We start from the raw sequence: 26,816 nt of genomic DNA, 5'->3' as shown, positions 1-26,816 counted from the left end.
AAGCAAACATGATAAAACATAATAACAATAAAACATTGCAGAATAGAATACAGTAAAAAAAGAGCAGAACAATAGAGAGAGAATAGAGAGCGAGAGAACAATAAAACGACAACTATTTTTTTTTATTTTATATATATATATATATATATATATATATATATATATATATATATATATATATATATATATATATATATATATATATATATATATATATATATATTTTTTTTTTTTTTGCACTTTTTTTTGTAACTAACTTTTATAACTGTAACCGGTTCCAGGTTCGGGTCTCTCAAAATGCGATGGCATCTTGGGAGACCCTGTGAAAGTGTGCCTAGTCTGTGCAATGCTGTACCCTACGCTAATACTCAACTAGTGTATGGTAGCGTTCAAAACATTCACCAATGCAAAGACCAGACTTGTCAGGACAGGGGGGACAATAATAGCGGGTGTCACGCCTATATTTGCGCTTGCTGCAGACACAACATCTTTTTTGGGGGTTTCGTTGGGTAGGGGTACTCGGGAGGACATAAAGAAAATGCCTCTCATGCAGCCGACTGCATTTGGTTGGGGATGTGAATGGGGGAAGTACGGGCGCTGCAGAAGTGGTGGGTTCCCAATTAGGATTGCCGAATGCAGCAGGAAGGGCATTATGGGCACGACGGCCTGTGTTTGTCTTCTTGGTGGCAGCGGGACACTACTTGTGCTTGCCACCTCACCAGCTTGAACTGCACTTATGGGACTCGCCACGTCACCAAGTGTTACTGCAGTGCTGGTTTGACTACGACCGGGGTGTACTAGGCCGCTGGTGCTTGCCAGTTCACCAAAACGCTACCAAAAAAACTGTTAGCGATCGCAGGGATCAGGCCTGACTCAGTTATGCGTTTAGTGTTTTGTAAGTGACAGTGATCGATCAATACTGCACTTGGGTGGGCTGGGCTGGGCCGGGCAGAGGGGCAAAACGCAGGTGCTAGCAGGTATCTGGGCTGATCCCGCTAACACTGCGTTTTTGGGAACCCTAAACAGCTGGGGACGCTAGTATAGATCTGATCGGATCAGATATTGATCTGTTCAGATACTATACCACTAAGGGAGGCGTATGCTGCGTGCGTGGGTGTTAGCGGTACTGGCACTAACCTGATGCTGCCTGGGGCTGGTGCTTGCCAGTTCACCAAAACGCTACCAAAAAAACTGTTATACCCCGTACACACGATCGGACTTTGTTCGGACATTCCGACAACAAAATCCTAGGATTTTTTCCGACGGATGTTGGCTCAAACTTGTCTTGCATACACACGGTCACACAAAGATGTCGGAAAATCCGATCGTTCTAAACGCGGTGACGCAAAACACGTACGTCGGGATTATAAATGGGGCAGTGGCCAATAGCTTTCATCTCTTTATTTATTTATTCTGAGCATGCGTGGCACTTTGTCCGTCGGATTTGTGTACACACGATCGGAATTTCCGACAACGGATTTTGTTGTCGGAAAATTTTATATCCTCCTCTCAAACTTTGTGTGTCGGAAAATCCGATGGAAAATGTGTGATGAAGCCTACACGCGGTCGGAATTTCCGACAACAAGGTCCTATCGCACATAAAAAATAACCCCTTCCCGCCGACCGTACGCAGATATGCGTACTCGGCTTTCCGGGGTTATACCGGGATGATGCCCGCAGCTGCAGGCATCATCCCGGTACCGTTGTTTACAGCAGGCGATCAGCTACCCGAGTATAACAACCGATGCGGCTAAAAGCCGCTCGGTTGTTATACCAGAGGAGCGGGAGGGGACATCCCCCCTCCCGCCGCCTCCCGCCGCTATTACTGGGCCTCCCGTGCGATCGGGAGGCCCGGTGTCCAATCGGGTACCTTCGGCGGCTGGGGGCGGGCTGGAACGAAGCTGTGAGCGGCTTCGTTCCAGCCTTCTCATTGTAAACGCGGAAGCGACGTCATGACGTCACTTCCCGTTTACTCGGCTGCCAATGGCGCCGAATTTAAAAAAGTACACAGTATTCAGAATTGCCGTTTTCTGCGATCTGAATACTTTGAAGTGTAAAGGAGGGATGGGGGGTCTTTTAGACCCCCCATCCCTCCATAAAGAGTACCTGTCACCACCTATTACTGTCACAAGGGATATTTACATTCCTTGTGACAGCAATAAAAGTAAAAAAAAAAAATGTTTTTTTTAAACACAATTTATAAAGTAAAAAAATAAATAAAATAAATAAATAAAAAAAAAAAAATTTTTTTAAAGTGCCCCTGTCCCCGCGAGCTCGCGCAGCGAAGAAAACGCATACGGAAGTCGCGCCCGCATATGTAAACGGTGTTCAAATCACACATGTGAGGTATCGCCGCAATCGTCAGAGCGAGAGCAATAATTCTAGCCCTAGACCTCCTCTGTAACTCAAACCTGGTAACCGTAAAAAATTTTTAAAGCGTCGCCTATGGAAATTCATAGGTACCGTAGTTTGTCGCCATTCCACGAGTGCGTGCAATTATAAAGGGTGACATGTTTGGTATCTATTTACTCGGCGTAACATCATCTTTCACATTATACAAAAAAATATGGATAACTTTACTGTTAGGATTTTTTAAAATTCATGAAAGTGTCCCTTTTCCAAAAATTTGCGTTTAAAACACCGCTGCACAAATACCGTGTGATAAAAAATATTGCAACAATCGCCATTTTATTCTCTAGATTCTCTGCTAAAAAAATATATATAATGTTTGGGAACTCTAAGTAATTTTCTAGCAAAAAATACGGATTTTAACTTGTAAACACCAAATTTCAAAAATAGGCTTAGTCATGAAAGGGATAAACTAACTAACCAGCGCCACCCGTAACGGTTATACGGTGATCAGTGGTGAAAGGGTTAACTAGGGGGCAATCAAGGGGTTAAAACATTTATTAGATAGTATATGGGGGTCCCTGTCGCTATAAAACGCTGACAGCAAATCAAAATATTTACTTCCCTAACTAGCGTCACCAGTGACACTAATACAGCGATCAGAAAAATGATCGCTTAGTGACACTGGCGACAGGGGTGATCAAGGGGTTAAAACTTTATTAGGGGGGGTTAGGGGGGTACCCTAGACCTAAAGGGGGCTAACCCTAACTGCCCTAACACAGTAACTGTCACAAACTGACACCATGCACTAATCAAAAAAAAAAACTGCTTGGTGTCGATGTGACAGGGGGGAGGGGTGATCGGGGGGTAAAGGGGGGTGTAATGTGTGCCTGGCAAGTTCTACTGTGTGTGTGTGTTTGGTCTTCTCTCCTCGGCGCCGGAACGGAAACTGCCGAGCCGAGGAGAGATGGCATCACATCCCCTGCCTCTGTGTACTACACAGAGGCAGGGGAAGAATCCCATTGGCTGGGAGCGATCGCGAGGGGGGGGCCACGATCGGATGGCCTCCCCCTCATCTCTGATCGCTGCCAGACCAAAGGCGTCCGCCGCTGGCACCGGGGGGGTCCGTTCGGACCCCCCACCCGCGGGAAGGCAAGGACGTAAATGTACGCCCTTTTTCCTGCCCATGCCGCTCTGCCGACGTATATCGTCGTGCTGCGGTCGTCAAGTGGTTAAGAGCCGCCAGAGGCGCGCGCCCTGTGGCACTGCGGGGGACCCGATGCTCATGGCCGGCGGGCACGTTTGCCGCCGGCCACCCGCAATTGAGGGAACGGGAGCTAGAACGGGTATTTGTATGTGTAAACACACAAATCCCTGTTCTGTCAGGGGAGAGGAGACATAGTGTTTGTTCCTACTAAGTAGGAACAGCGATATGTCTCCTCCCCCCAGTCAATCCCATCTCCATACAGTAAGAAACACTAACTAGGGAACAGAGTTAACCCCTTTATTGCCCCCTGGTGTTAACCCCTTCTCTGCCAGTGACATTTACACAGTAATCAGTGCATTTTTATAGCACTGATCGCAGTATAAATGTCAATGGTCCCAAAAATGTGTCAAGAGTGTCCAACCTGTCCTCCACAATGTCGCAGTACCGCTAAAAATCGCAGGTCACTGGCATTACTTGCGCAAACCAATCAATATACGTTTATTGCAATTTTTTACCAAAAATATGTAGAAAAATACATATTGGCCTAAACTGATGAACAAATTTGTTTTTTACAAACATTTTTGGGAATTTTTATTATAGCAAAAAGTAAAAAAATTGTTTGTTTTTTTTCAAAATTGTCGCTTTTTTTTGTTTACAGCGCAAAAAGTAAAAACCGCAGAGCTAATCAAATACCACCAAAAGAAAGCTCTATTTGTGGTGTAAAAATAAGACGTCAATTTTTTTGGGGTACAGCGTCGCAATTATCAGTTAAAGTGACGCAGTGCTGTATAGCAAAAAATGGCCTGGTCATTAAGCAGGAAAACCTTCTGATCTGTAAGTGCTTAAAGGATTTATGTGTTTTAAACGTTGCCCTCGAAGCCTCATGAAAAGACTCTCTCCCCAGGGTACATTATTTTTTAAAATCTTTTTTTTTTTTTTTTTTGCACTGGTACATTTCTACCATAGTAGTGCTCAGCCCCCCCTGCACTTTTATTAACAATAAACATGCTCAGAACTAACAAGATTCCCCTCTCATAGACGTCCCTGCCAAGTCTGAATTTTAAGACTAAGCAGGATTCAATAAACCCTTCTCAAATTGAACCCGGGCAGACTCGCTTTTCTCTACTCCTCAAATGAAAAAAATACCTCCTTTTAAATCACTGAGTGGTACTGTGGATAAAAAACCAATAGCAAAGTGTCACGCCCTAAAGAATTTTATATATGAAAAAATTGGAAATAGGGCTTGGACTGTTTAGGCACAGTCAACACATAAAAAATACAAAAATATAATTGTATTAAATATATAGCGTATAAAAATGACATAGTCTAAAAACTCCACATTGATAGTACAGTGTGTACAGTAAAAAGCAATACCACTACTGTAGGAACCAAATATAACTTGCACCAGGACAGGATAATGAATAAAAATTCAATCCATATATTGTGTATTTCCAGAAGTGTGGTTCAGAAACAGGTGAGCGGTCTGATGAGGATAGATAAGCGCTGCTCTACATGTTGCGCATTTTGTGAACGCTTCTTCAGGAGCATGTACAAAAACTCGTAATGTGGAGGGAATCCAGCTGGCATTCATTGTATTAACCCCTGATATCTCCTACTACTACAATCTTCTTCTGAGTTTACTGGTTCAACCTATTGCCTTTATTACATATATTTACCAGTGTGTACCTGCTTGGCCAATTTTGGTATAGATTTTAATTACGTGTGTCTGCGTCGCTACCATTCTACTATGAAGCCCTTTGCCCGTTTTGGCTTTACCGTGCTGTTCTTTTAATTATGTATTCTCCCTCCACATTATGAGTTTTTGTACATGCTCCTGAAGAAGTGTTCACAAATCGCGCAACATGTAGAGCAGCGCTTATCTATCCTCATCAGACCGCTCACCTGTTTCTGAACCACACTTCCGGACATAGACAATATATGGATTGAATTTTTATTCATTATCCTGTCCTGGGACAAGTTATATTTAGTTCCTACAGTAGCGGTATTGCTTTATACTGTATACAATGTACTATCAATGTGGAGTTTTTAGACTATGTAATTTTTATATGCTATATATTCAATAAAATTATATTTTTGTATTTTTTATGTATTGACTGTGCCTAAAAAGTCCAAGCCCTATTTCCAATTTTTCCCTACTCCTCACCCTCTACATTGTCCCAAACTTTTTATACAGTTCTATGTGGGGGGCAAAAAAAATTTGCCCCCCCCCACAGCCTGATCTCGATCCAGCAATGTGCACAAGAGCAAAGACTCTGTCTGCTCTCTCCCTTCTCATTGGATTAGAGACAGCAGTGGGAACTATTGGCTCCTGCTGCTGTCAATCACAGCCAGTGAGGAAGGAGCGGGTGGAGGACCTGGGAAGAGGATCGGGACTGCTCAGTGCAAAACTTTTGCACAGAGCAGGTAAGTATAACATGTTTGTTATTTTAAAGAAAAAATATGTTTACAATCACTTTAACCACTAGGCGTCCGCGATATAGCCGAAAGACGGCTACAGCGCGGACTCCAATTGCCGGGAGGGCGTCCCTGGATGTCCTCCTGTTCACTTCCACGTTGCGTACTCCCGCGGTCGGGGAAGTTTTGTGCTGGCCGTGTCCCTCGGACACAGCCAGTCACAGATCGCCATAAATGGCCAATGACAGCGGCCGTTTACAGTGTGATCGCTCTGCCAATGAGGGAGGATCTCATATGTAAACATATGAGATCCTCTCTTATCGCCGGCTCTCCCTCCTCACACAGAGACAGCGTGTGAGGAGGGAGAGCGAACCGCTGCGGCGGTAAGTAAACAGAAAAAAAAAAAAAACGAAAAAAAAGTGTCAGCACTGTTATCTGCCCCTGCCATCTGCCCCTGCCATCTGCCCCTGCCATCTGTCCTGCCATCTGTCCCTGCTGTTATGTCCCTGCCATCTGTCCCCAGTGCCATCTGTCCCCACTGCCATCTGTCCCCAGTGCCACGTATAAGTGCCATCTGTCATCAGTGCCACATAGTGCCATCTGTCATCAGTGTCACGTGTCATCAGTGCCACGTATCAGTGCCATCTGTCATCAGTGCCACGTATCAGTGCCGTCTGTCATCAGTGTCATCAGTGCCATGTATTAGTGCCATCTGTCACCAGTGCCACCTATTAGTGCCATCTGTCATCAGTGCCACGTGTCATCAGTGCCACATATTAGTGCCATCTGTCATCAGTGCCATTTGTCATCAGCGCCACGTGTCATCAGTGCCACATATTAGTGCCATCTCTCATCAGTGTCACGTGTCATCAGTGCCACGTATTAGTGCCATCTGTCAGTGCCATGTATTAGTGCCATCTGTCATCAGTGCCATGTATTAGTGCCATCTGTCATCAGTGCCATGTATTAGTGCCATCTGTCATCAGTGCCACGTATTAGTGCCATCTGTCATCAGTGCCACATATTAGTGCCATCTGTCAGTGCCATGTATTAGTGCCATCTGTCATCAGTGCCACGTATTAGTGTCATCTGTCATCAGTGCCACGTATTAGTGCCACCTGTCATCGGTGCCATGTATTAGTGCCATCTGTCATCAGTGCCACATCAGTGTCAGTGCCACGTATCAGTGCCATCTGTCATCAGTGCCACGTATCAGTGCCATTTGTCATCAGTGTCACATGTCATTGTCCTGGTTCTCCAGGGCCTTCAAAAGTGTAATAGGTAGTCAACAAATTAGATGTGTAATTTATGCTCCTAGAACACGTGATGGTGCTCCCTGCATGTTGGGACTCTGTATGTGGCCAGGCTGTGAAAAAAGTCCCACACATGTGGTATCGTAATACTCAGGAGGAGTAGCAGAATGTATTTTGGGGTGTCATCTGTGGTATACACATGCCATGTGAGAGAAATTACCTATTACAATGACAATTTTGTGGGGAAAAAAAAAAAAATCTTCATTTTGCAAAGAATTGTGGGAAAAAAATGACAACATCAAAAACCTCCCCATGCCTCTTACTAAATACCTTGGAATGTCTACTTTCAAAAAAGGGGTCATTTGGGGGGGTATTTGTACTTTCCTGGCTTGTTTGGGTCGCAAGAAATGAGATAGGCCACCAGTACGTCAGGTGTGATCAATTTTTTATGATTTGCACCACATCTTGTAGACACTATAACTTTCACAAAGACCAAATAATATCCACTAATTTGGGTTATTTTTACCAAAGATATGTAGCAGTATAAATTGTGGCCAAAATTTATGAAAAAAAAATTACTAATTTGCAAAATTTTATCACAGAAACAAAAATGCGTTTTTTTTCAAAATTTTCGGTCTTTTTTCATTTATAGCGCAAAAAATAAAAAACCCAGAGGTGATCAAATACCACCAAAATAAATCTCTATTTGTATGAAAAAAAGGACAAAAAATTCATTTGGGTACAGTATTGTATGACTGAGTAATTGACATTCAAAGTGTGAGAGCGCTGAAAGCTGAAAATTGGTCTGGTCACGGGGGGGGTTTAAGTGCCCAGTTGTCAAGTGGTTAAAGGGGTTGTTAACCCACTTCTATGAAATCTTCTTATCCCCTCTGTACCTTAATAAGATGTGTCCCTGTGCCTGCGTTCTGAAAAAAATCTGCCGATCAGTACCAATATAAACTCCGCTCCGGGTGCACAGCTGATTCCTCTCCTCCTTCGCTCTCAGGCTCACAGCTGCAGTGGGCCGGGCCGAGCCGTCCCACTAACGTCACCCGGGGAGGAGGGGGAGAAAGGAAAGAGAGATCCGACAATCAGCTGAGCATCTGGAGCCCAGCTCATACAAGGTACAGATCGGCAGATTTTTCTACATTAAACAGGCACAGGGACATGTGTTATTAAGGCACAGAGGGGATAAGAAGACTTCATAGCAAAAACAAGAGGAGCGGGGGAGGGGTCTGGTACAAGCAGGGGAAGGGGAGGGGAGGGGGAGGAGGACAGAGGACAGAGGACAAAGACACAGGGAGAGCTGCAGATAGCAGGCTGCAGATGACAGAATCACGCGAAAAGACCACGATATCAGGGTTTAGCAGCCATTATGATCGTGGTCTGTTTGCAGAGGGGAGGGTATAGTGAGGTAGGATCAGACATGGTTTTTAGGTGATACAGAGGGTCAAATGACACAGCACAAGCACTGTGCTTTATAACATGCTTTACAGGAACAGGATCTGTTTTTTTTTGGGGGGGGGGGTTAACAAATGCTTTAAGCTTTCAAGTTATCCATTTTCTGCATTTGGAAGATTTATTCTCATTTTTGTGTTCTAGAAGCATACACTGTCTCCAGTATACTTATACCTTTGGTTGCATGCGGTCTTTTCCAGTGATAAACTCAAAGGTTCCACTTCCTGCCCGGGCCATGCCTTTAATAAGGGATGTGGAGGCTCCTTCACCGATCCCAAATGTAAAACACCTGCAAAGATCAAATTAAGTTTTAATAAGTCCTTGTTATCGGCTGTACAGGACAATAACAACTGAAAGCTCTCTAGCATCAGGCCATTTTGATAAGCAAAGATTTGGCACTTCCTGATGGTCCTGAAGCTAGCCTGTCCCTTTCTGCCTTTTGCACATTTCTATTGGCCAGTGAGGCAACCTATTATAGTGCTGGGCTAGTAGCAGAGTGTGTGCGTGCATAGGTAGGCTCGGAGTGTGCCTGCCAGAATGGTCCTCTGTCTCGCTAGCAGATGGCAGAATTCTCAGGCCATTTTTAAAAAGGCAGGTGGTGGAGGATGATTGGACTCCATATTATTATACCGAGGGGCAGGATGCAGTGGGCAGATTTTCATCCTACATAGAAGGGTGGAATATTTATAATTACCGGTGTTTTTTAGAATTTCTCTGAACTTTGTTGATCACTTGCTTTGTGTTCCCAACTTCTCCGTCCGTGAAGACAAAAAGCTGAAGAGAGGACAGAGAAGGGATCAGATACAACAGAATGAGGCAAAGCTGAACAAACCACACTGGATCCAGCATGCTGCAAGTATTAATAGAACAACAGAGGATATCAACACAGTTTAACAGCTTGCTGCCCAGTGTACATACATTGTATAAATGGCTGCAGCTATGGTTCTGGTACCATTTTTTTTTTTTTTGAGACGGTGATTGGCATTCCTGTGAACGTGATCAGAAGGGCTTTACAGCTCCTTGATCACTTTTACAGCGCTTGGAGGAGGCCCCCTCCCACCACTGCCAGCCGCCTCTGGAGTCCAGGACCTCTGTTCCCTGATCTCCTCTTTGACAAATGAAGCCAGAAGCAAAAGAGAATTTAATCACTTCTGGTTTCAGAGCCATCACTCGGAGGAAGGAGATGGGTCCCCAAAATGAGTTAGTCTGCCGACATCGCCAAGTTTGGTCATCCATCGCCACGTTGATTGACCATCAAAGAGTGTCTTGCATTGTACTTCTGTTGTTTGTGAGTATTAATTTGGCTATTTAGTTTCCTTTAATAAACCTTGGGTAATGCACTAGGTGTTTGCGTCCCCTGTGTGTTCTTTTATCAGAGCTGTCACTCCCTGGCTGATACAGCCAAGGAAACAACTAATCAAACAGGTCTGTGTTTGATCAGCTGCCTTGGAGGCCATAAGAGGCCATAAGGAGTACTTGTCACTGCCCAGAGCTATCACAAAGGATGTGTTCCCCTCTTGTGATAGCAATAAAGTTAAATGAAAAAAGAAAAATGTAAATTAAAACAAAATAAATAAATCACCCCTATGGAGGCCATAAGAGGCCATAAGGAGTACTTGTCACTGCCCAGAGCTATCACAAGAGATGTGTTCACCTCAATAAAGTTAAATGAAAAAAGAAAAATGTAAATTAAAACAAAATATATAAATTACCCCTATGCTCACGCTCAAATTCAAACGCTCCTGTAGGTTGGGCATGTATATGTAAACGGTGATTGGGCCACACATAATGTATTACTGAGAACATAGTGGGAGCAATAATTCTAGCAGCATAGCTCACGTTTAACTTTAAATTGATAACTTAATTTGTTGTCTATGGACAATTTTAGGTACTGTAGTATGTTGCCTATCCAGGAGGCATATGCAATTTTAAATCTTGACATGTTTGGTATCTATTTACTCGACGCAACATCATCTTTTATATTTTACAAAAAAGCAGGGTATTGTGTTGTGTTTGTGTGCACTAAAATTCATTCAAGTGTATCTTTTCCTAAAAATTTGCGTTTGATAAATGGCTGCGCAAATATCGTGTTACACAAAAAAATTACAACAGCCACCACTTTATTCTCCAAGGCCTCTTCTTTCAGAAAATATATAAAGTTTGGGGGTTCTAAGTAATTTTCTGGCAAAAAAATTGCAGTTTTTAACATTTATGTGAAAAATTAAGACATTCCCCATTGTAGGCAAGCGGTTAAACTTTAATTTACTGTTTTGCTATACAATATATGGTAGTCTGGGCCAGGTTTTCTTGGAAGCAGGCACACTAATGATGCAGTTGTGTGCTGCATTCATCTTAGAATCATAAGTAGAGGTGAGTGCCCCACACTCTCGAGGGGGTCAGTGAATGCAAGGGAGCTGTGAGAGGTGCACGTTGCACCATACTGTCCAAACACAAGACAGATTGAGGCATGAGCCTGAGAGAGACAATCTGGGAGAGATAGAGCAGCTGGGATGCTGTAGTAAAGGCACAGAGCTTAGGTACAACAGGCGTGCGCAAGCACTGGATGTGTTTGTTCAGAGAGATCAAAATGACTAAGTTGAGCAGTAGAGCTGCATAGAGAGCATCTGGCATGGAGCAAACTCACGGTTTGGCACTACCAATGAGCTACAAAATTCCCAAATTGTCACGACTATATGAGAACTTCAGGCAAAATTCAAAGTCATACATATGTTAATAAGCTCTGTAACCCCATGACCCAAGAAACTCTCCTCTTTCACATTTAAACACTGAATAGCAGCTAGTCTACCAAATGTTATATAGCCTCTCTGACCTGCCGGGGGTGCTCAGCTCTCCCGGCTGTTTGGTAGATCTTCTTTAGAGGTTGGAGAATTTCTGTTCCTCCAAATCTGGCATCCATTACATTCACCTTCTTCACCGCCTCCTCCATAGACTGCTGTGTGTACTCCACACTCTCCCTGGGAAACATTTAACAAGGTCATATTATACAGTTATACAATTTTTTACTTATTATAAAAACACATTTCTTGAAGTTTGTTGAGGGACACAGGAATTTAGGTGCAATTGGGTTATCCTGCTGACTACAGGAGAAATTAGACATGGGTAAACAAAAAAAATGTAGGCCAGCCCAGTATAACCTCCTACTCTCTTAATGTTGTTGAAAAAGCAGTACTGACAGCGTGACCAAAGAAACAGAGTGGACCTGTGTCCCTCAGCAAATTCCAAGAACTGGATTTTAGGGCAAGTACAAAAATCCCATTTTCTTTCTCATTCATTGAGGGACACAAGAATTCAGAAACTGTCGGGAAGTCCAAAAGCAGCCCAATTGAGGGGTGGTCAACAGCAAAAAACACTAGTAGACTGTTTTGCTTGCGTCTATCTAGCAAGGTTACTTTGTGGTATAAGCAAGGAAGCTGAGACTTCTGCAGTGTGTAAATGTGCTTTTACTATACAAAGATGCTGTACATGCAAAACTATTACAATATTAGGAATACAATACAAGACTGACAGATATCTATAACAAGTAAAATGCCTAGCAAATGAACAGCCTATGGTCTATAACAGTACAAATACACTTAAAGGTTACTTAACTCTTGGTTACTGTATGTTCGTGATCTCCATTGGCAACGATTCTCCTTGAGACCAGGCACGTTTCTTGTATCATGAGTGGCTTCAGATCTTAAAGCATGATGATGTGTGTGTCACTAGCTTATGCCTGAATCTCCTTTTATGTGTCAGGCTGTTTACCATAGTTACCAAACAACAAAAAACACACCTGTTTACTGTAACTGTAGAAACAATGGACTGTTAAAACTTTCATTTGAATACAACAATGGTATCTACGTACCCATTGTGTGCAGCAGCATTTGTTTGAGAAATATCAACTCATGAGCAACCACTATTGTCCCATGTAATGTTATGTCTGATTATTATAAAAAATCATATTTTAACAAACGCAACACATTCCGCCCTAGATTTTTTTTTTTCCTTTCAGACTCCATACAGAAAATCACTTCATTACTAAGAAAACTCATTCTAAACATTTATTTTCCTTGAACATCTCCCATATTTCTGTCATTGAGAAGGCGTTTCAGTCTTTAACTAAAAAGTTCATTAGAAAGTCCATTCTAAAGTTCTTTAGAAACAAGTCCAGGCTTGTAATACATCAAAGGCCTTGCTCTCCACAGCTCTTGAGATCTTCCGTCATTCTTTCCATCATGTAACCACTTTTCTCTGGTCTTCCTATGGATCAAATCGGAGACAGCCTGTGGAGTGGAAAACAAAGCGGATTATCTGTTCCTTCTAATAATACATAAAGAGTAGATCCATGTCCTTCAGCTACAATCTCTCCTCTAAATGGCTTCTTGCCTGGATATCTGACTAACACTTTGCCCCCTGCCCGTACCTACTTCTGACCCTCCCAAAGAATATCAATAGGGAAAAGAGGAAATATACTGATATTTCCCAGAAGATCACTGATGTTTATTTTGGAAGGTTTCATGTTATGTAGCTTCACTTTCCACTCTTGCTGAGAAGTATCCACTAACCAGTCAGAGTTCCAGCCACTGTCTTGAAGCTCATCTGCTAATGCAAATATAACTTCAATCCTTCCTGCCAGATTCCATCTCATTCCTAGAAAGGCTTCAGCTTCAGATACGTCACTCTTGGTTTCTTTGTCATGGGAAGCAGTAACATGGTATCTGTTAAGCCCTGTTCTTTCAGGAACCTTACATAAATACTGAACTCTGCACTCCAGCTGTGGAATCTGTGCCCCAGCTCCTACCATCCTCTCATATGGTGTGCTTTTGGCTATTGGCCTAGAATTTAACAACATGACTGCCTGTGTGAGTACCCGATCCCACCCCCTTAGTGTATGTGTGGGTGTAAGTTTGTGTGTAGGTGTGCGGTCCTTCAATAGCCCGTTGTATCTTTCAATCAAACCAGCTGCCTGTGGATGGTATGGGATGTGGCACAACCAGTACACTCCAGAATCTTTGGCCCACTGCTGTACTGTTGATCCGGTGAAGTGTGAGCCATTATCACTTTGGACTCATTTGGGACAACCATAAGCAATGACAAGTTTCTGGAGCAGTTGAAGCGTTGTGGCTTGATCTGCACGTTTGCAAGGATGAACAAGCATAAGTCCTGAATAGGTGTCCACTGCAGTGCAACAATATCTCAGTCCATTGTTTCCCTGGGGCAGGGGACCGATGAAGTCAATCTGCCAGATCTCTGCAAGCCTCTCACCCCTCTTAATCGACCCGGTGGAGCACTTTTGCAATGGCCATTGTCGCACTTCTCCACACACTGTACAGTTCCCTATTACAGTCTTTATCATGTCCATGGATATAGGCAATCCTCTCTGCTTTGCCCATTCATATGTTGCTTTCTGCCCCAAATGTCTAGATTGCTTGTGGGCCCAGTTGGCCAAGTTTATCAAGACAGGATCAATTGGCACAACTGCCTTCACTTTCGTGATTTCATTTGCAACTCTGTTATAGTTCTCAAAGTCTGGGACTAGGGACACGTGCATCAACATGCCCCACTTTTATGGTGCAGAAGTGAGCTTTCTTCCAGATGTAGTCCCAGACTTCCTTGCCTCCCCATGCCACCTTTCCATGAATCATCCATTCATTGGACTTCCATGTGGGCATCCAAGTTGTCAGTCCTTTAAAAAACTCCCAGCTGTCAGTGTAGATAGTGACATGGGAAGAAGGATCCCCCTGAAGAGTCATCACTACAGCTTTCAACTCTGCATACTTACTGGACCCTCCAATTCCGGTCTCCTGCAGGACTGTGTCTGTACTTGGGTTGTAGGCTGCTGCTGTCCATTCACCGATGGATGAACCATCGGTGAACCACGTTGACTCTTTCATGTCTTCTGACAGACTCAAAGGGTGGAGCCTCTTGAATGGGGGATGACTGCAGCACAGGATTTTCTTCTAATGGCCGGATGCTGGTAAAATTAACTAGCCCTGCCAACTGTTTTGAAATGTCTCTAACATCCCCAGCTGCAATACCCCCTCTTTCTTGAAGGTACCACTTCCATTTCATCAGTGTCTGGTTCTGGGCTACAGCTGCCCTAGTGGTCAGTCCATTATCTCTCACCCATCCTGCTATTGGCAATGCAGGATGGATGGTGACTGTGTCCTTTCCTGTAATGGTCTCTACATGTTGAAGTGCTATGTAGGCCCCTAGCAGGTATTTCTCTAGGGGTGTGTATCTCTTCTATGACACTGTCAGTTGTTTGGACCAAAATCCAATGGGTATTGCTCTCAGTCCTTTCTTTTCATTTGGGTGCCATAGACTCCAAGATATGTACCATTCAGCTCCACTACATCCAGCTGAAATGGTACTTCTTGTCGCATGGGTCCTAATCCCTGATGCAGCCAGGAATGCAGTCCGCTGCTCTGAACCCCGTGAGAACTCAGTCTTTTTTCTGGTGACATTATATATAGGCCTCAGAATCAGTCCAAGATGTGGGATGAACAATCTCCAGAACCCTACAACTGCAATGAAATGAACTTCTGTGCCTCCTCTTTGGTAGTAGGGGGCAAAAGAGCCTGGATAGTTTGCACAACTGTCTCTGGAATTTTCCTCTGCGACCCAGTCCACATCATTCCCAGGAATTTCACTTCTGTGGCAGGTCCTTGGACTTTGTCAATAGCCTACCCTCTGTTCTCCATGTGATGTATCAGCAGGTGCAGTGCTTCAGTTATATCTTCTTTTGTTCCAGAGATCATGATGTCATCAATGTAGTGAAACACAGTGACTTTTAAACTCAGGGTACTTAAATCTCGGGCAATCAGTCCATGACAAATCGTTGGAACATGAACATAGTCTTCAGGAAGCACAGTGAAAGTGTACTGGCGGCCGTCCCACATCATAGCAAACTGTTCCTGACACTCTGGGTCTATCAAAATCGAAAAGAAAGCATTAGCCAGGTCTATCACAGCATGATATTCTCCTGCATCTTTAGCAATTTTCTCAACAATTGAGATCATATCTGGTACAGCTGACTTCAATGAAGGTGCCACTTTGTTTAGACCTCTGTAATCCACAGTCATTCTATATGTTCCATCAGGTTTCTTTACTGGAAACAGAAAGGACTTACTGCAGGTCTAAGAATCCCTACTGTCAACAGTTCTTGAATAGTCTCCCCAATTTCTTTGTGGCCTCCAGGAAGTCTGTACTGCTTGAGACAGACTGGCTTCTCTGGTGGAGGAATGTAGACAGGGGTCCATTTTGCATGACCTCTGACCACAGCCTTCACCGCCCTTACCATATACGCTTTATCAAGATACCCGAATGTGAATGTATCTCTTTCAGTCTGAATTGACTGACCTTGAAGTACATCCATCCCAAGAATATTTTTGGGTAACTCTGATACCAAAACATTTTTTGTTAGAAATCCTGATCCCTTGCCAATAGCCAATTTCACCCGTATCCTAACTGCTGGTTTAGTTTTCCCTCCCAAACCTTCTACATAAATCAATTCTCCTTTATGATGGGAAGGATTTCCTTGCAAAAGTGTAACTTCAGCTCCACTATCGACTAAAGCCATTACATGTGTAGGAGAAGATGAGTTCCCCCACCCATACAGTGACAGGTGCATATGGGCATCGGTCTCCTGCTGTCACTGTCCTCACTGCTATTACAGGAAACTCACATTGCCTTCATAAAGGACAAGGAACCTCCTGATCCCCTTTTCTGAGTCTTTCTAACTCCTCCCCAGGATAAAGGGATTTGGGTTTGGGTTCATGTTCAGTTTTGGGAATTGGTTTAGGGCCAACAGGAGGGGTCTGTTCTGTTTTCTCTAAGTCTAGGCTGATGTTATCTTCACTAGGAGTAGTGTTTCTAACCCTGAGAGTTTTCCCTAAATGTTTCCACCTCTTCAGCATTTCTGCAGTAGAAATGCCATCTATCTCATCTTTAGGTACTCCTGCCTTTAATAGGAATTTTTTTTTCTAGAAATAACTAGCCTGGTTTTCTCTTCACCTCCTGTCTTCTCTACCCCATTCCCTTTCTTCTTTGTTCTTTTCTGCTTGTATTCTTCCTGTCTGGCCTTGACCTCATATACTGCTTTGACAGGTTTTGTTTTAGTCTCCTCTAGCTCCCCCAACTGGCTTAAAGGGGTTGTGGCTTCATGAATCTTGCTGTTTAATCCCAGGCCTCCCAACAAGGACAATAATGGAGCCCTGAGATTAAATGGCGCAGACTTCATTAGCTTAGAGCGCAGAGCAGACAAAAAGGGTTCCATCTCTGCCTTCTCCCTTCTATGTAATTTGGTATAAATAGCATATAGGAAATACCAGCTCACTGTGGACACTGCCCTCTTCTCTTTTTTACTTAAATCCAACACCTTAAGGCTAAAATCTACAAAATGATCTGAGACTTTATCACCCCAAGTCAGCTTCAAGGGAGAAGCATACTTCACAAATTCTTTAGCAAGAGGCTCCCACTCATTGTCTCTGGCCCAGATAGGTAAGCTGCACACTTCCTTCTGGCCACCAGAACCCTTTGCAGCCTTGCTTTTCCTAAACAGCTTACGCAGCATTTTACCTAGCACAAGCTACACAACACACTACAGAAAAACAGGTCTGCTTCAACTGAATTATAGCACAGATCCTGGACGAGCCCCCAAATGTTTTGCTTGCGTCTATCTAACAAGGTTACTTTGTGGTATAAGCAAGGAAGCTGAGGCTTCTGCAGTGTGTAAATGTGCTTTTACTATACAAAGATGCTGTACATGCAAAACTATTACAATATTAGGAATACAATCAGGGCTGGTGCAAGGATTTTTGACACCCTAGGCGAAATCTCATTTTGCCGCCCCCCCCCCCCTGGCTGACTCCGCCTCCTTTTGCCTGCCCATGTAAATCCCACCTTTTTAATGAAGCGCCCATCAAATGCAGCCTCACCAGCACCCATCAAATGCAGCCTCACCAGCACCCATCAAATGCAGCCTCACCAGTGCTCATCAAATGTAGCCTCACCAGCGCCCATCAAATGTAGCCTCACCAGCGCCCATCAAATGTAGCCTCACCAGCGCCCATCAAATGTAGCCTCACCAGCGCCCATCAAATGTAGCCTCACCAGCGTCCATCAATGAATGTTTGCTTGCTGCGGGAGTCGGGACACAGCTGAGACTTAGTTGCTTGCTGCAGAGAGAAGAGAGTAGGAAAACCAGTGGCCACGCGCCCTAGGCAGCAGGGTGCCCTAGGAGGCCGCCTAGTTTGCCTAGTGGTAGCACCGGCCCTGAATACAATACAAGAGTGACAGATATCTATAACAAGCAAAATGCCTAGCAAATGAACAGCCTATGGTCTATAACAGTACAAATATACTTAAAGGTTACTTAACTTTTGGTTACTGTATGTTCATGATCTCCATTGGCAACGATTCTCCTTGAGATAAGGCACGTTTCTTGTATCACGATTGGCTTCCCATCTTAAAGCCTGATGATGTGTGTGTCACTAGCTTATAACTGTATCTCCTTTTTATGTGTCAGGCTGTTTACCATAGTTACCAAACAACAGAAAACATACCTGTTTACTGTAGCTGTAGAAACAATGGACTGTTGAAACTTTCATTTGAATACAACAATGGTATCTACGTACCCATTGTGTGCAGCAGCATTTGTTTGAGAAATATCTACTCATGAGCAACCACTATTGTCCCATGTAATGTTATGTCTGATTAATATAAAAAATCATATTTTATAAAACGCAACACATAGACCCATGTTAAAACTACAAAACTAGAGAGTGCCTGCAGCTTGAAGAGCAGCTGCCGTCAAACGAGGCCTGAAAATCCACCTGGTAAAACTTGGAGAACACACGAACGGAAGACCAGGTGGCAGCCTTTCAAATTTGGGAAACAGTGACCTGTGGCAGAAAAGCCTAAGTAGCACCTACTGATCTGGTAGAGTGTGCCCTGACAGATAATGGTGGAATCCGATCCTTAAGAATATAATCTTGAATGAAGATCTGGCTGACCCACCTGGGACAGGAAGCAAGTTCCCCTTTATGGGGACCAACAGGAATGACAAAGAGAAAGTCAGTCTTCCTAATGGAAGCAGTGGCTGGGAGGTAGACAGGCACAGCTCAAACTACATCCAGGCAATCGAAAGAGATCTCTGATAAACTGAAGGGACAAATGCACAACATCCTGGAAGTTCTGGTCCTCAAAATCGGCTGGTTCCTGTGTGGTAGCAGAAAGGATTATTTTAGTTCAAATAAGAGAATTTTTGTTTTAAAGTGAACTAAATTCATATCCCACAGTCACAGGGAAACTACGTGAGAGAAGATCTTAATAAACTTAATAAAAGAATGGGAAGATATTAATCTTTTAAGCACAAAGATGTGTCCCTTGATGGTACTCAGGGCTACATGGTGATCTGGGCCCATTTGTAGAAAATACAGGATCCGCCCCTGAGAAGAACGTTTCTTGCCAAGTGAAGTAGTCTTCCCATGGGCAATCATAGACCTTGCAGGAAGCAGACTTTCTAGTTTTAAGCCTCATGGGGATCACCAATTGAGAAATGTCTCTGTCTTTCAGAACCTGGGTTTAAATAACCATGCCACTAAAGCCAGTAGTCATGAGGGAGAGTAATAAAACGAGTCCTTGAGACAGAAGACCCCCAATGATCTGGAAGAGCCCACAGAGCATCTGCCAGGAGTGTGATCGGGCCAGAGTACCACATCCACCTAGGCCAGTCCAGAGCTATGAGGATCACTGGAATGGTCATCTGGGGAGCAGATGAGGAAAGAGTTTCAGGTGGAGAAAGGCATAGATGAAATTGTATTGATTACACAGAGCCACAAGAGCATCCACTGCTTTTACCAGAGGATCCTTGTACCTAAAGACAATTTGTTGTTGAACATAGAGATCAGGAGGTCCACTTCTGCCATTCTCTATCTGTGACTTATGTCCAGGAACACTTTCGGGTCCAGATGCTGTTGGCGTAGGTAGTCTGCCTTCCAATTTTCAAGGTCTGTAATGTACATAGCGTAAGGGTCTGGAATGTGGAGTCCTGCCCAGGACACAATAATTTCTATCTCTCTTGTCCCTGAAAGACTTCTGGTTGCTCCCTGATGATTGATGTTTGCCACTCTTGCAGCTTTGTCCAACTGAATCCTGATCATTTGACCCTCCAGTTGGCATTTCCAGCATTGCAAGGACAGACAGATCACCCACGCCTCCAGTACATTTAAAGGGAGACGTCCAAGTCCCCTGCTTCAACAGGACACCTGTCAATAGGGCACATTCCCAGCCTGATAGGCTTGTGTCCATTGTGAGGATCTTCCATGAAACTAGAAGGAAGGACTTCCCCAATTCTAGAGCATTCCTAAGCCACTAGGCCAGAGACAACCCAATCTTTGGTGGCAAATAAATCTGTCTGTCCACGATGACAGGGTGTTACATTGTAGGGATCTGGAGTGCAACTTGCCAAATGAGGCTGCTTCAAAGGAGGCTACATACAGCACAAGAACTCTCATGCAGAAATGGAGTTAAGTGACTCCTGGACTGAAGATTCCGAGTCTGGTAATAGAGAGCTTAACGTTTATTCTGGAGAGGAAAAACTATTCCAAGCAATGAGTCGATTCAAACGTTGACTTCTGAAAGTTTAGGACTCAGTTGAATCTCTACAAGCTCTAGATGGCTTGCACTACATTGTCAGCCAGAACTTGCACCAATTGTGCCGCCAAAAGAAGATTATCCAAATATCCCACAATGGAGATGCTCTGCAGCAAGGCTAGCACAGGAGCTAGCATCTGAAAACTTAAGGAACACAAGATAGAGTGAAAGGCAGAACAACAATCTGAAAGTATTTGGGATCCACAGCAAGGTCAAGAACCTTGATGTTCACAGAGGCCAGAGGATCTCCCTGAATGCGGAAGGCTATGGCATACCTGGTGGATGCAATACAGAATTTTTGAAAATGAATGACGGCATTTATTGCTTGACATCCAAGATGAAACTTGGTTTGGGAAGTTTGAATAGGTTGGAGTAGAACCCCTGAAACTGTTCTGCCACAGGTATTGTAGCAATGACCCGTTGCTCCAGAAGATCTCAGGGAGCTCCAAGGAGATCTGTTAATCTGTGGGGTGACACAGGTAGGTTGGAAGACATGAATCAGGGAAGGAGCCGAGAGTGAAAATCTAGCTTGTAGCCCATTGAAACCCCACCCACACCCAAGCATCTGAGATGCTATCCAAATCTGGGATGCTATCTGGCTATCGAAATGTCCACAAAGGCTAGCAGATGTCACCCACTTTGGAAAGGGGGGTTGTAGGGTTCAGAGGACTTACATGTACAGATTTTGCAAATGGTCTGGGATCCAGGTTTAGAGTTGGCTTTGGAGGTGGAGGCCTGAGATTAACAAAAGGAACTTTTCTTCTGTTGAAAATATGAGCCTTTTCCCCGGCTGAGCCCTAGGCTTTTTCTGCTGGGTTAGATGGTACTCCTGCTCCAAGTGGTTGATGAGGGCCTTCAGGACAACTCTAAAAAAAAGACATTGTCACTCAAAGGGTATGTGAATCAGACGCTTTTTGTATGCTCATTCTGCATCCCAACATTTTAGCCAAAGGGTCCTCCTCATGTTGATGGACAGGAGGCTCAAACGAGAGTTGAGACAAGAAAACTAGCAAACTGTCTACACAGTAGTTGGAGATTATCACTAAGCGGATATATTGCCAACAGCCACTCACCAGTCATATGAAAGTATGAGCCCATACTGTAATAAGGTTAATCACAGATGCAAACCTCAGAATAAAACTGCTTCACTTAGACTGCCCAATCTTTATACTCACGGGAAGAAAGCCTCAAAATGGGAGCCAAAGCCATAAATATTAAAGTAACATCCAAGAGGTAAACTCTTCAATAGAAGAACCAGCGTCTCCTGCAGGGAAAAGATAATAAATGGGGTCACTATATAAAAGTATTTAATTTTATATAACTAGGAGTATATATAATATCTTTATATTGAACATACAGTACTTTTTCGGGGCAAAAAATATGCAGTGATATGCCACATGGGTCGGGATTTTGACCCAGCTATTTAGATTAATAGCCAGGTTAACAGAGACAAGTTTTCCTTACCTGATTTCCTGGAAAAAGGCCCATTGTTTATAGCCCTATATAACACAGTTAGTCCCCTACATACGAACCTTCAAGTTGCAAACTTTCAAAGATATGAACATGTGTTTGCATGTCCAATCGAGTGAGTTAGTCCACATTTCCAGCATACATTTAAATGCGTGCATCCTCTGCCAGTGGTTGTGCTTCTGTGTGTACTTTACTGTATACACTACTGTATCTTTATTATCGTTTTTTCCATGTATTATTTGTGTGAAATGTGTTATAAACCTATTACAGCAATTTATTGGGCCGATTGTGTCAGTTGGGTACCTAGGCTAACTTTGTTGGACTTACAACCAAATTGGACTCACGAACGTGCTCTAGGAATGGAAGTTGTTTGTATGTACAGGCCTTATTGTATAGGTCAGAAACTTAGCTGAAATTTACACTCACAGCTCAATGTGTTGGAGGACTGCTTCTCCCACCCTGTCTGCTCTGATCAGAACCATATTTATTTTGATGGAATTTTAATGTGCCCTCCAGTTATCTATTTAAACACAGATAATTGCTGTTTCTATGACTGGATGCTTTAAATTCACACAGGTTCACCTTATTTTCTACTGTAAGAAATCAAGCCCAGGTTTGATTAACTTCTCTAAACATAACACTTAAAAGCGATATTAAAGTCTTGGTTTTTTTTCTAAATTAACAAACATATTATACTTATCTGCTCTGTGCAGCAGTTTTGTAAAGAACAGCCCAGATCCTCCTCTACTCGAGTCCCATGCCAGCACTCCTGGCCCCTCCCTTCTGCCAGGTGCCCACATAGGAAGCAGCTTTCTCTGGGGGCACCCAAGCACGTGCGCTTCCAAGCCACGGCTCTGTGTCCATTCACATAGGGCTTGGCCCCACCCCCTCAGTCTCCTGATTGGCTCACTGGCTGTGATTGATTGGCTGCCAAAAGCCAATCAGGTGTGCAAGTCCCCAGAGAGGTAAGGCTCCCGTGGACATCACTGGATTGAGATGGGGCTCAGGTAAGTATTGGGGGGGGGGGGCTGCTGCACACAGAAGGTTTTCTACCTTCATGCTTAGAATGCATGAAGGTAAGAAAGCTTGTGCCTTTACAACCACTTTAAGTAAATAAAGTCCCCTTATTTGATGATCAGGAAGGCTAACGATAGCATTGCAAATTAAGCTGTTTGAGCTATTTGTCAGCTCGAATGCAGAAAGTAAATGGTGAACAGGAGAATCAGTTAGGGGATGCAATCATACATCATAATCTAACATTTGTAGACATTTTATCTTTCAGTTATTAGAAGATTAAAGGCTGAGAAATAGATACAATCACAGGTAAAGCAAATTAGATTAAAGGACAACTGTATGTTCATTAAAAGATACAGTAAGTCATCCGGTAGACCATGTGCTGCCACATAAGCACCTGACCAGTGCCAAGATCGGCACCTTTTGCCTTCAGCTCCTCTGATGGACTGTGAGGCCTGTGCTTTACTTTTGTGGCTTCAGCATTGTGGTTCATCCTGAGGAAGGCTCTTGTAAAGGCAGAAGGTTTTTTATCTTAATGCATTCTATGCATTAAGATAAAAAGCCTTCTCTGTGCAGCAGCCCCCCCAATACTTACCTGAGCCCCATCATGATCCAGTGATGTTGCACGAGAGACTCGGCTGTCCGGGACTCTCCCTCATTGGCTGAGGCAGCAGCGAAACGCCATTGGCTCCCGCTGCTGTCAAAGTCAGTGAGCCAATGAGGAGAGAGAGAAGGGGTGGGGCTGGGCTCTGGCTCTGTATCCGAATGGACTCAAGGAGTTGCAGCTTGGGTGCCCCCATAGCAAGCTGCTTGCTGTGGGGGGCCCTCGACAGGAGGGAAGGGCCAGGAGTGCTGAAGAGGTACCCGAGAAGAGGAGGATCAGGGCTGCTCTGTGCAAAACCACTGCACAGAGCAGGTAGGTATAACATGTTTGTTAATTAAAAAAAAAAGAAAAAGACTTTAGTATCACTTTAACCACTTACGGACCACATGCCGCAGTTTTATGTCAGTACTTTGAAGAGGAATATCGCTGTTATGGCAGCAGCTAGCTGCCATAACCCTGGTATCCTCTTATTTAGCGGGCGGTCCGCTTTCTGATAAAAGTGGTCTGTGCAGCGGATTCACCACGAGATCACTTTTATCGGCCCGCCGTGCTCAGGTGCCCTACACCGCTTACCGGAGCCTTCAGTAGCAGTGGAGGCAATCATATCCTTCTCCTGGCTTGGTATGGAGACGAGTGAGGGGAAGATGGCCCCCACCCGTCTCCATATCATTGCAGGGCGGAAGCAACGTCAAAACGTCACTTCCGCCGATAGCTCTTAAAGGGCCAAATTTTTATTTATTTTTTTTATTTTTTTAATTGCATTTTAGTGTAAATATGAGATCTGAGGTCTTTTTGACCCCCGATCTCATATTTAAGTGGCCCTGTCATGCTTTTTTTTATTAGAAGGGATGTTTTCATTCCTTATAATTAGGAATAAAAGTGACACAATTTTTTTTCTTAAAAGCACAGTGTAAAATGAAAAAAAAAAAAAGTAAAATAAATAAGAAAAAAAATTTTTTAAACGCGCCCCAACCGGACGAGCTCGTGTGCAGAAGCGAACGCATACGTGAGTAGCGGCCACATATGAAAACGGTGTTCAAACCACACGTGTGGTATTGCCGCGATCAGTAGAGCGAGAGCAATAATTCTAGCCCTAGACCTCCTCTGTAACTCAAAACATGCAACCTGTAGAATTTTTAAACATCGCCTATGGAGATTTTTAGGGGTAAAAGTTTGTCGCCATTCCACGAGCGGGCGCAATTTTGAAGCGTGACATGTTGGGTATCAATTTACTTGGCGTAACAATATCTTTCACAATATAAAAACAATTGTATTCGCAGCAAGATCACTTTTATCTGCGGTGGGAGAGGGGCCCTCCGCCGCTTACCGGAGCCGTCAGCAGCGGCAGAGGCGATCGGAACCTTCTTCCTGCTAGGCATGGAGAAGAGTGAGGGGAAGATGGCCCCCACCCGTCTCCATACCATTGCAGGGCGGAAGCGACATCAAAAAGTCACTTCCGCCCATAGCTCTTAAAGGGCCTTTTTTTTTTTTTTTTAAATGACAAACATTTTTTTATTGCATTTTTGTGTAAATGTGAGATCTGAGATCTTTTTGACCCCAGATCTCATATTTAAGAGGGCCTGTCATGCTTTTTTTCTATTACAAGGGATGTTTACATTCCTTGTAATAGGAATTAAAGTGACACATTTTTTTTTTAAAAGAACAGTGTAAAAATAATAAAAAGGTAAAATAAATAATAATAATAAAAAAAAATGTTAAACGCGCCCCATCCTGCTAAGCTCGTGTGCAGAAGCGAACGCATACGTGAGTAGCACCCACATATGAAAACGGTGTTCAAACCACACATGTGAGGTATGATCGGTAGAGCAATAGCAATTCCATCCCTAGACCTCCTCTGTAACTCAAAACATGCAACCTGTAGAATTTTTTAAACATCACCTAACATTAGGCGGCGCAACATTATCTTTCACAATATAAAAAAAAATGGGCTGACTTTACTGTTGTCTGCGAAAATACGGTGTGACAGAAAGTATTGCAACGATCGCCATTTTATTCTCTAGGGTGTTAGAAAAAAAAAATATAATGTTTGGGAGTTCTAAGTATTTTTCTAGCAAAAAAAAACAGTTTTTAACTTGTTAACAACAAATCTCAGAAAGAGGTTCGGTCCTCAAGTGGTTAATGCCTTGTGTTGGTTCTAGAATTAGCGGCACTGGAGGTGCTAAATTGCACAAAGCAACATAGGAAATGTTAAGCACTAAAGGCACTTGCATAAGGGACAACCCATGGCCTGCCTGATGCTACAGTAAGTGGCTTTTCCATAAACGTACAACTATTTAGTATTAACAAAAAGTATCCTGAAAAACAGTTTAATTCTGTCTGTATTAGATGGTCAATTTGGGCAATTTACTGACCCTGGCACTCTGAATCCGCTGAGGGGCATTTGACTCAGAATTCATTGAACATTGCATACTCCCAGACCGGTCCACAAGGAAAATAAACTCGCCGCAATTGGACTGCTCCTGTCCAGCTGGAAAACTCGGGTAGAAACTCAACATGGCCACCGACTCCGCCATAATGGACCCTACAGAACACAGGGAGAAAATAAGATTGTAACAAAGAGACTGAGAAACAAAACGTATACAACAAAGCTTTTACAGATGGCACTAAACTATTTTAACGGCCTTCACCACCGCCACAGACTATTGTTGTTATTACCAGCAAACTTGTGTCCTTCACCAACAGTTGTTTAGGGGTGGATATATTTACCTGGTTCTGTCATATTCTCATTGGCTTACCCTTACACTGGCTTCCCCCCCCTTCAGTTCATCATGAATGATGCTGCTAGACTCATCCACCTTACCAACCGTTCAGTGTCCCCCCACCCCTCTCTGTCAATCCGCTCACCCAACATATTAAATTCAAAATACTAACAATAACTTACAAAGTGATCCACAGCTCTGCCCCCAACTACATCACTGACTCAGAATATCAATCAAATCATTTTCTTAGTTCCTCCCAAGACCTCCTGCTCTCTAGCTCACTTGTCACCTCATCCCATGCTCACCTCCAGGACTTCTCCAGAGCCTCTCCCATCAGCTGGAACTCCCTACCCCAATCTGTCCAACTATCTCCTAGTCCAGCCATCAAAAAAAAAATCCACTCGCCTGCTCACATTTGCAAGTGGATTTTGAGGGCTGGCGAGCTATATGGCTGCCTGGGAGCAGGGGTCAAGCACCGCCAGCAGCCTGGGTGGAATGGGAGTCCTTCTCCCAGCGATCGCGGAGGGGGAAGAGAGAGAGCCGCCGAGGTGATCAGAGCGCAGCACAGGGAACACAGAACACAGCGATAACAGTTTTCATTTCAATTGCCGTGTTCCCCACCGCTAGCTGTCAGATACAGCCCCGCCTCCTGGTCCCGGGACTTTGAT

At 43.8% G+C, this 26,816-nt stretch overlaps 1 protein-coding gene across 9 annotated transcripts in view; it reads right to left on the bottom strand.

Annotated features, from left to right (window-relative positions):
- The window catches only part of LOC141121275 (von Willebrand factor A domain-containing protein 5A-like), a 169,088-nt gene that overhangs the window by 83,823 nt on the left and 58,449 nt on the right, over window positions 1–26,816 (bottom strand). For all 9 annotated transcript variants that reach the window (XM_073611083.1, XM_073611073.1, XM_073611072.1 and 6 more), the window contains exons 7-11: window positions 25,801–25,970; window positions 21,516–21,604; window positions 11,513–11,657; window positions 9,377–9,456; window positions 8,857–8,971 (exon numbers count right to left, since the gene is read on the bottom strand). In XM_073611083.1, coding sequence (XP_073467184.1) covers window positions 8,857–8,971; window positions 9,377–9,456; window positions 11,513–11,657; window positions 21,516–21,604; window positions 25,801–25,970 — 599 coding nt within the window. The remainder of the gene's footprint in view (window positions 1–8,856; window positions 8,972–9,376; window positions 9,457–11,512; window positions 11,658–21,515; window positions 21,605–25,800; window positions 25,971–26,816) is intronic.

Source organism: Aquarana catesbeiana, linkage group LG01, assembly GCF_042186555.1.
Source record: "Aquarana catesbeiana isolate 2022-GZ linkage group LG01, ASM4218655v1, whole genome shotgun sequence".
NCBI classification, from domain to species: Eukaryota; Metazoa; Chordata; class Amphibia; order Anura; family Ranidae; genus Aquarana; species Aquarana catesbeiana.
This window is presented reverse-complemented; position numbering and strand designations above follow the sequence as displayed.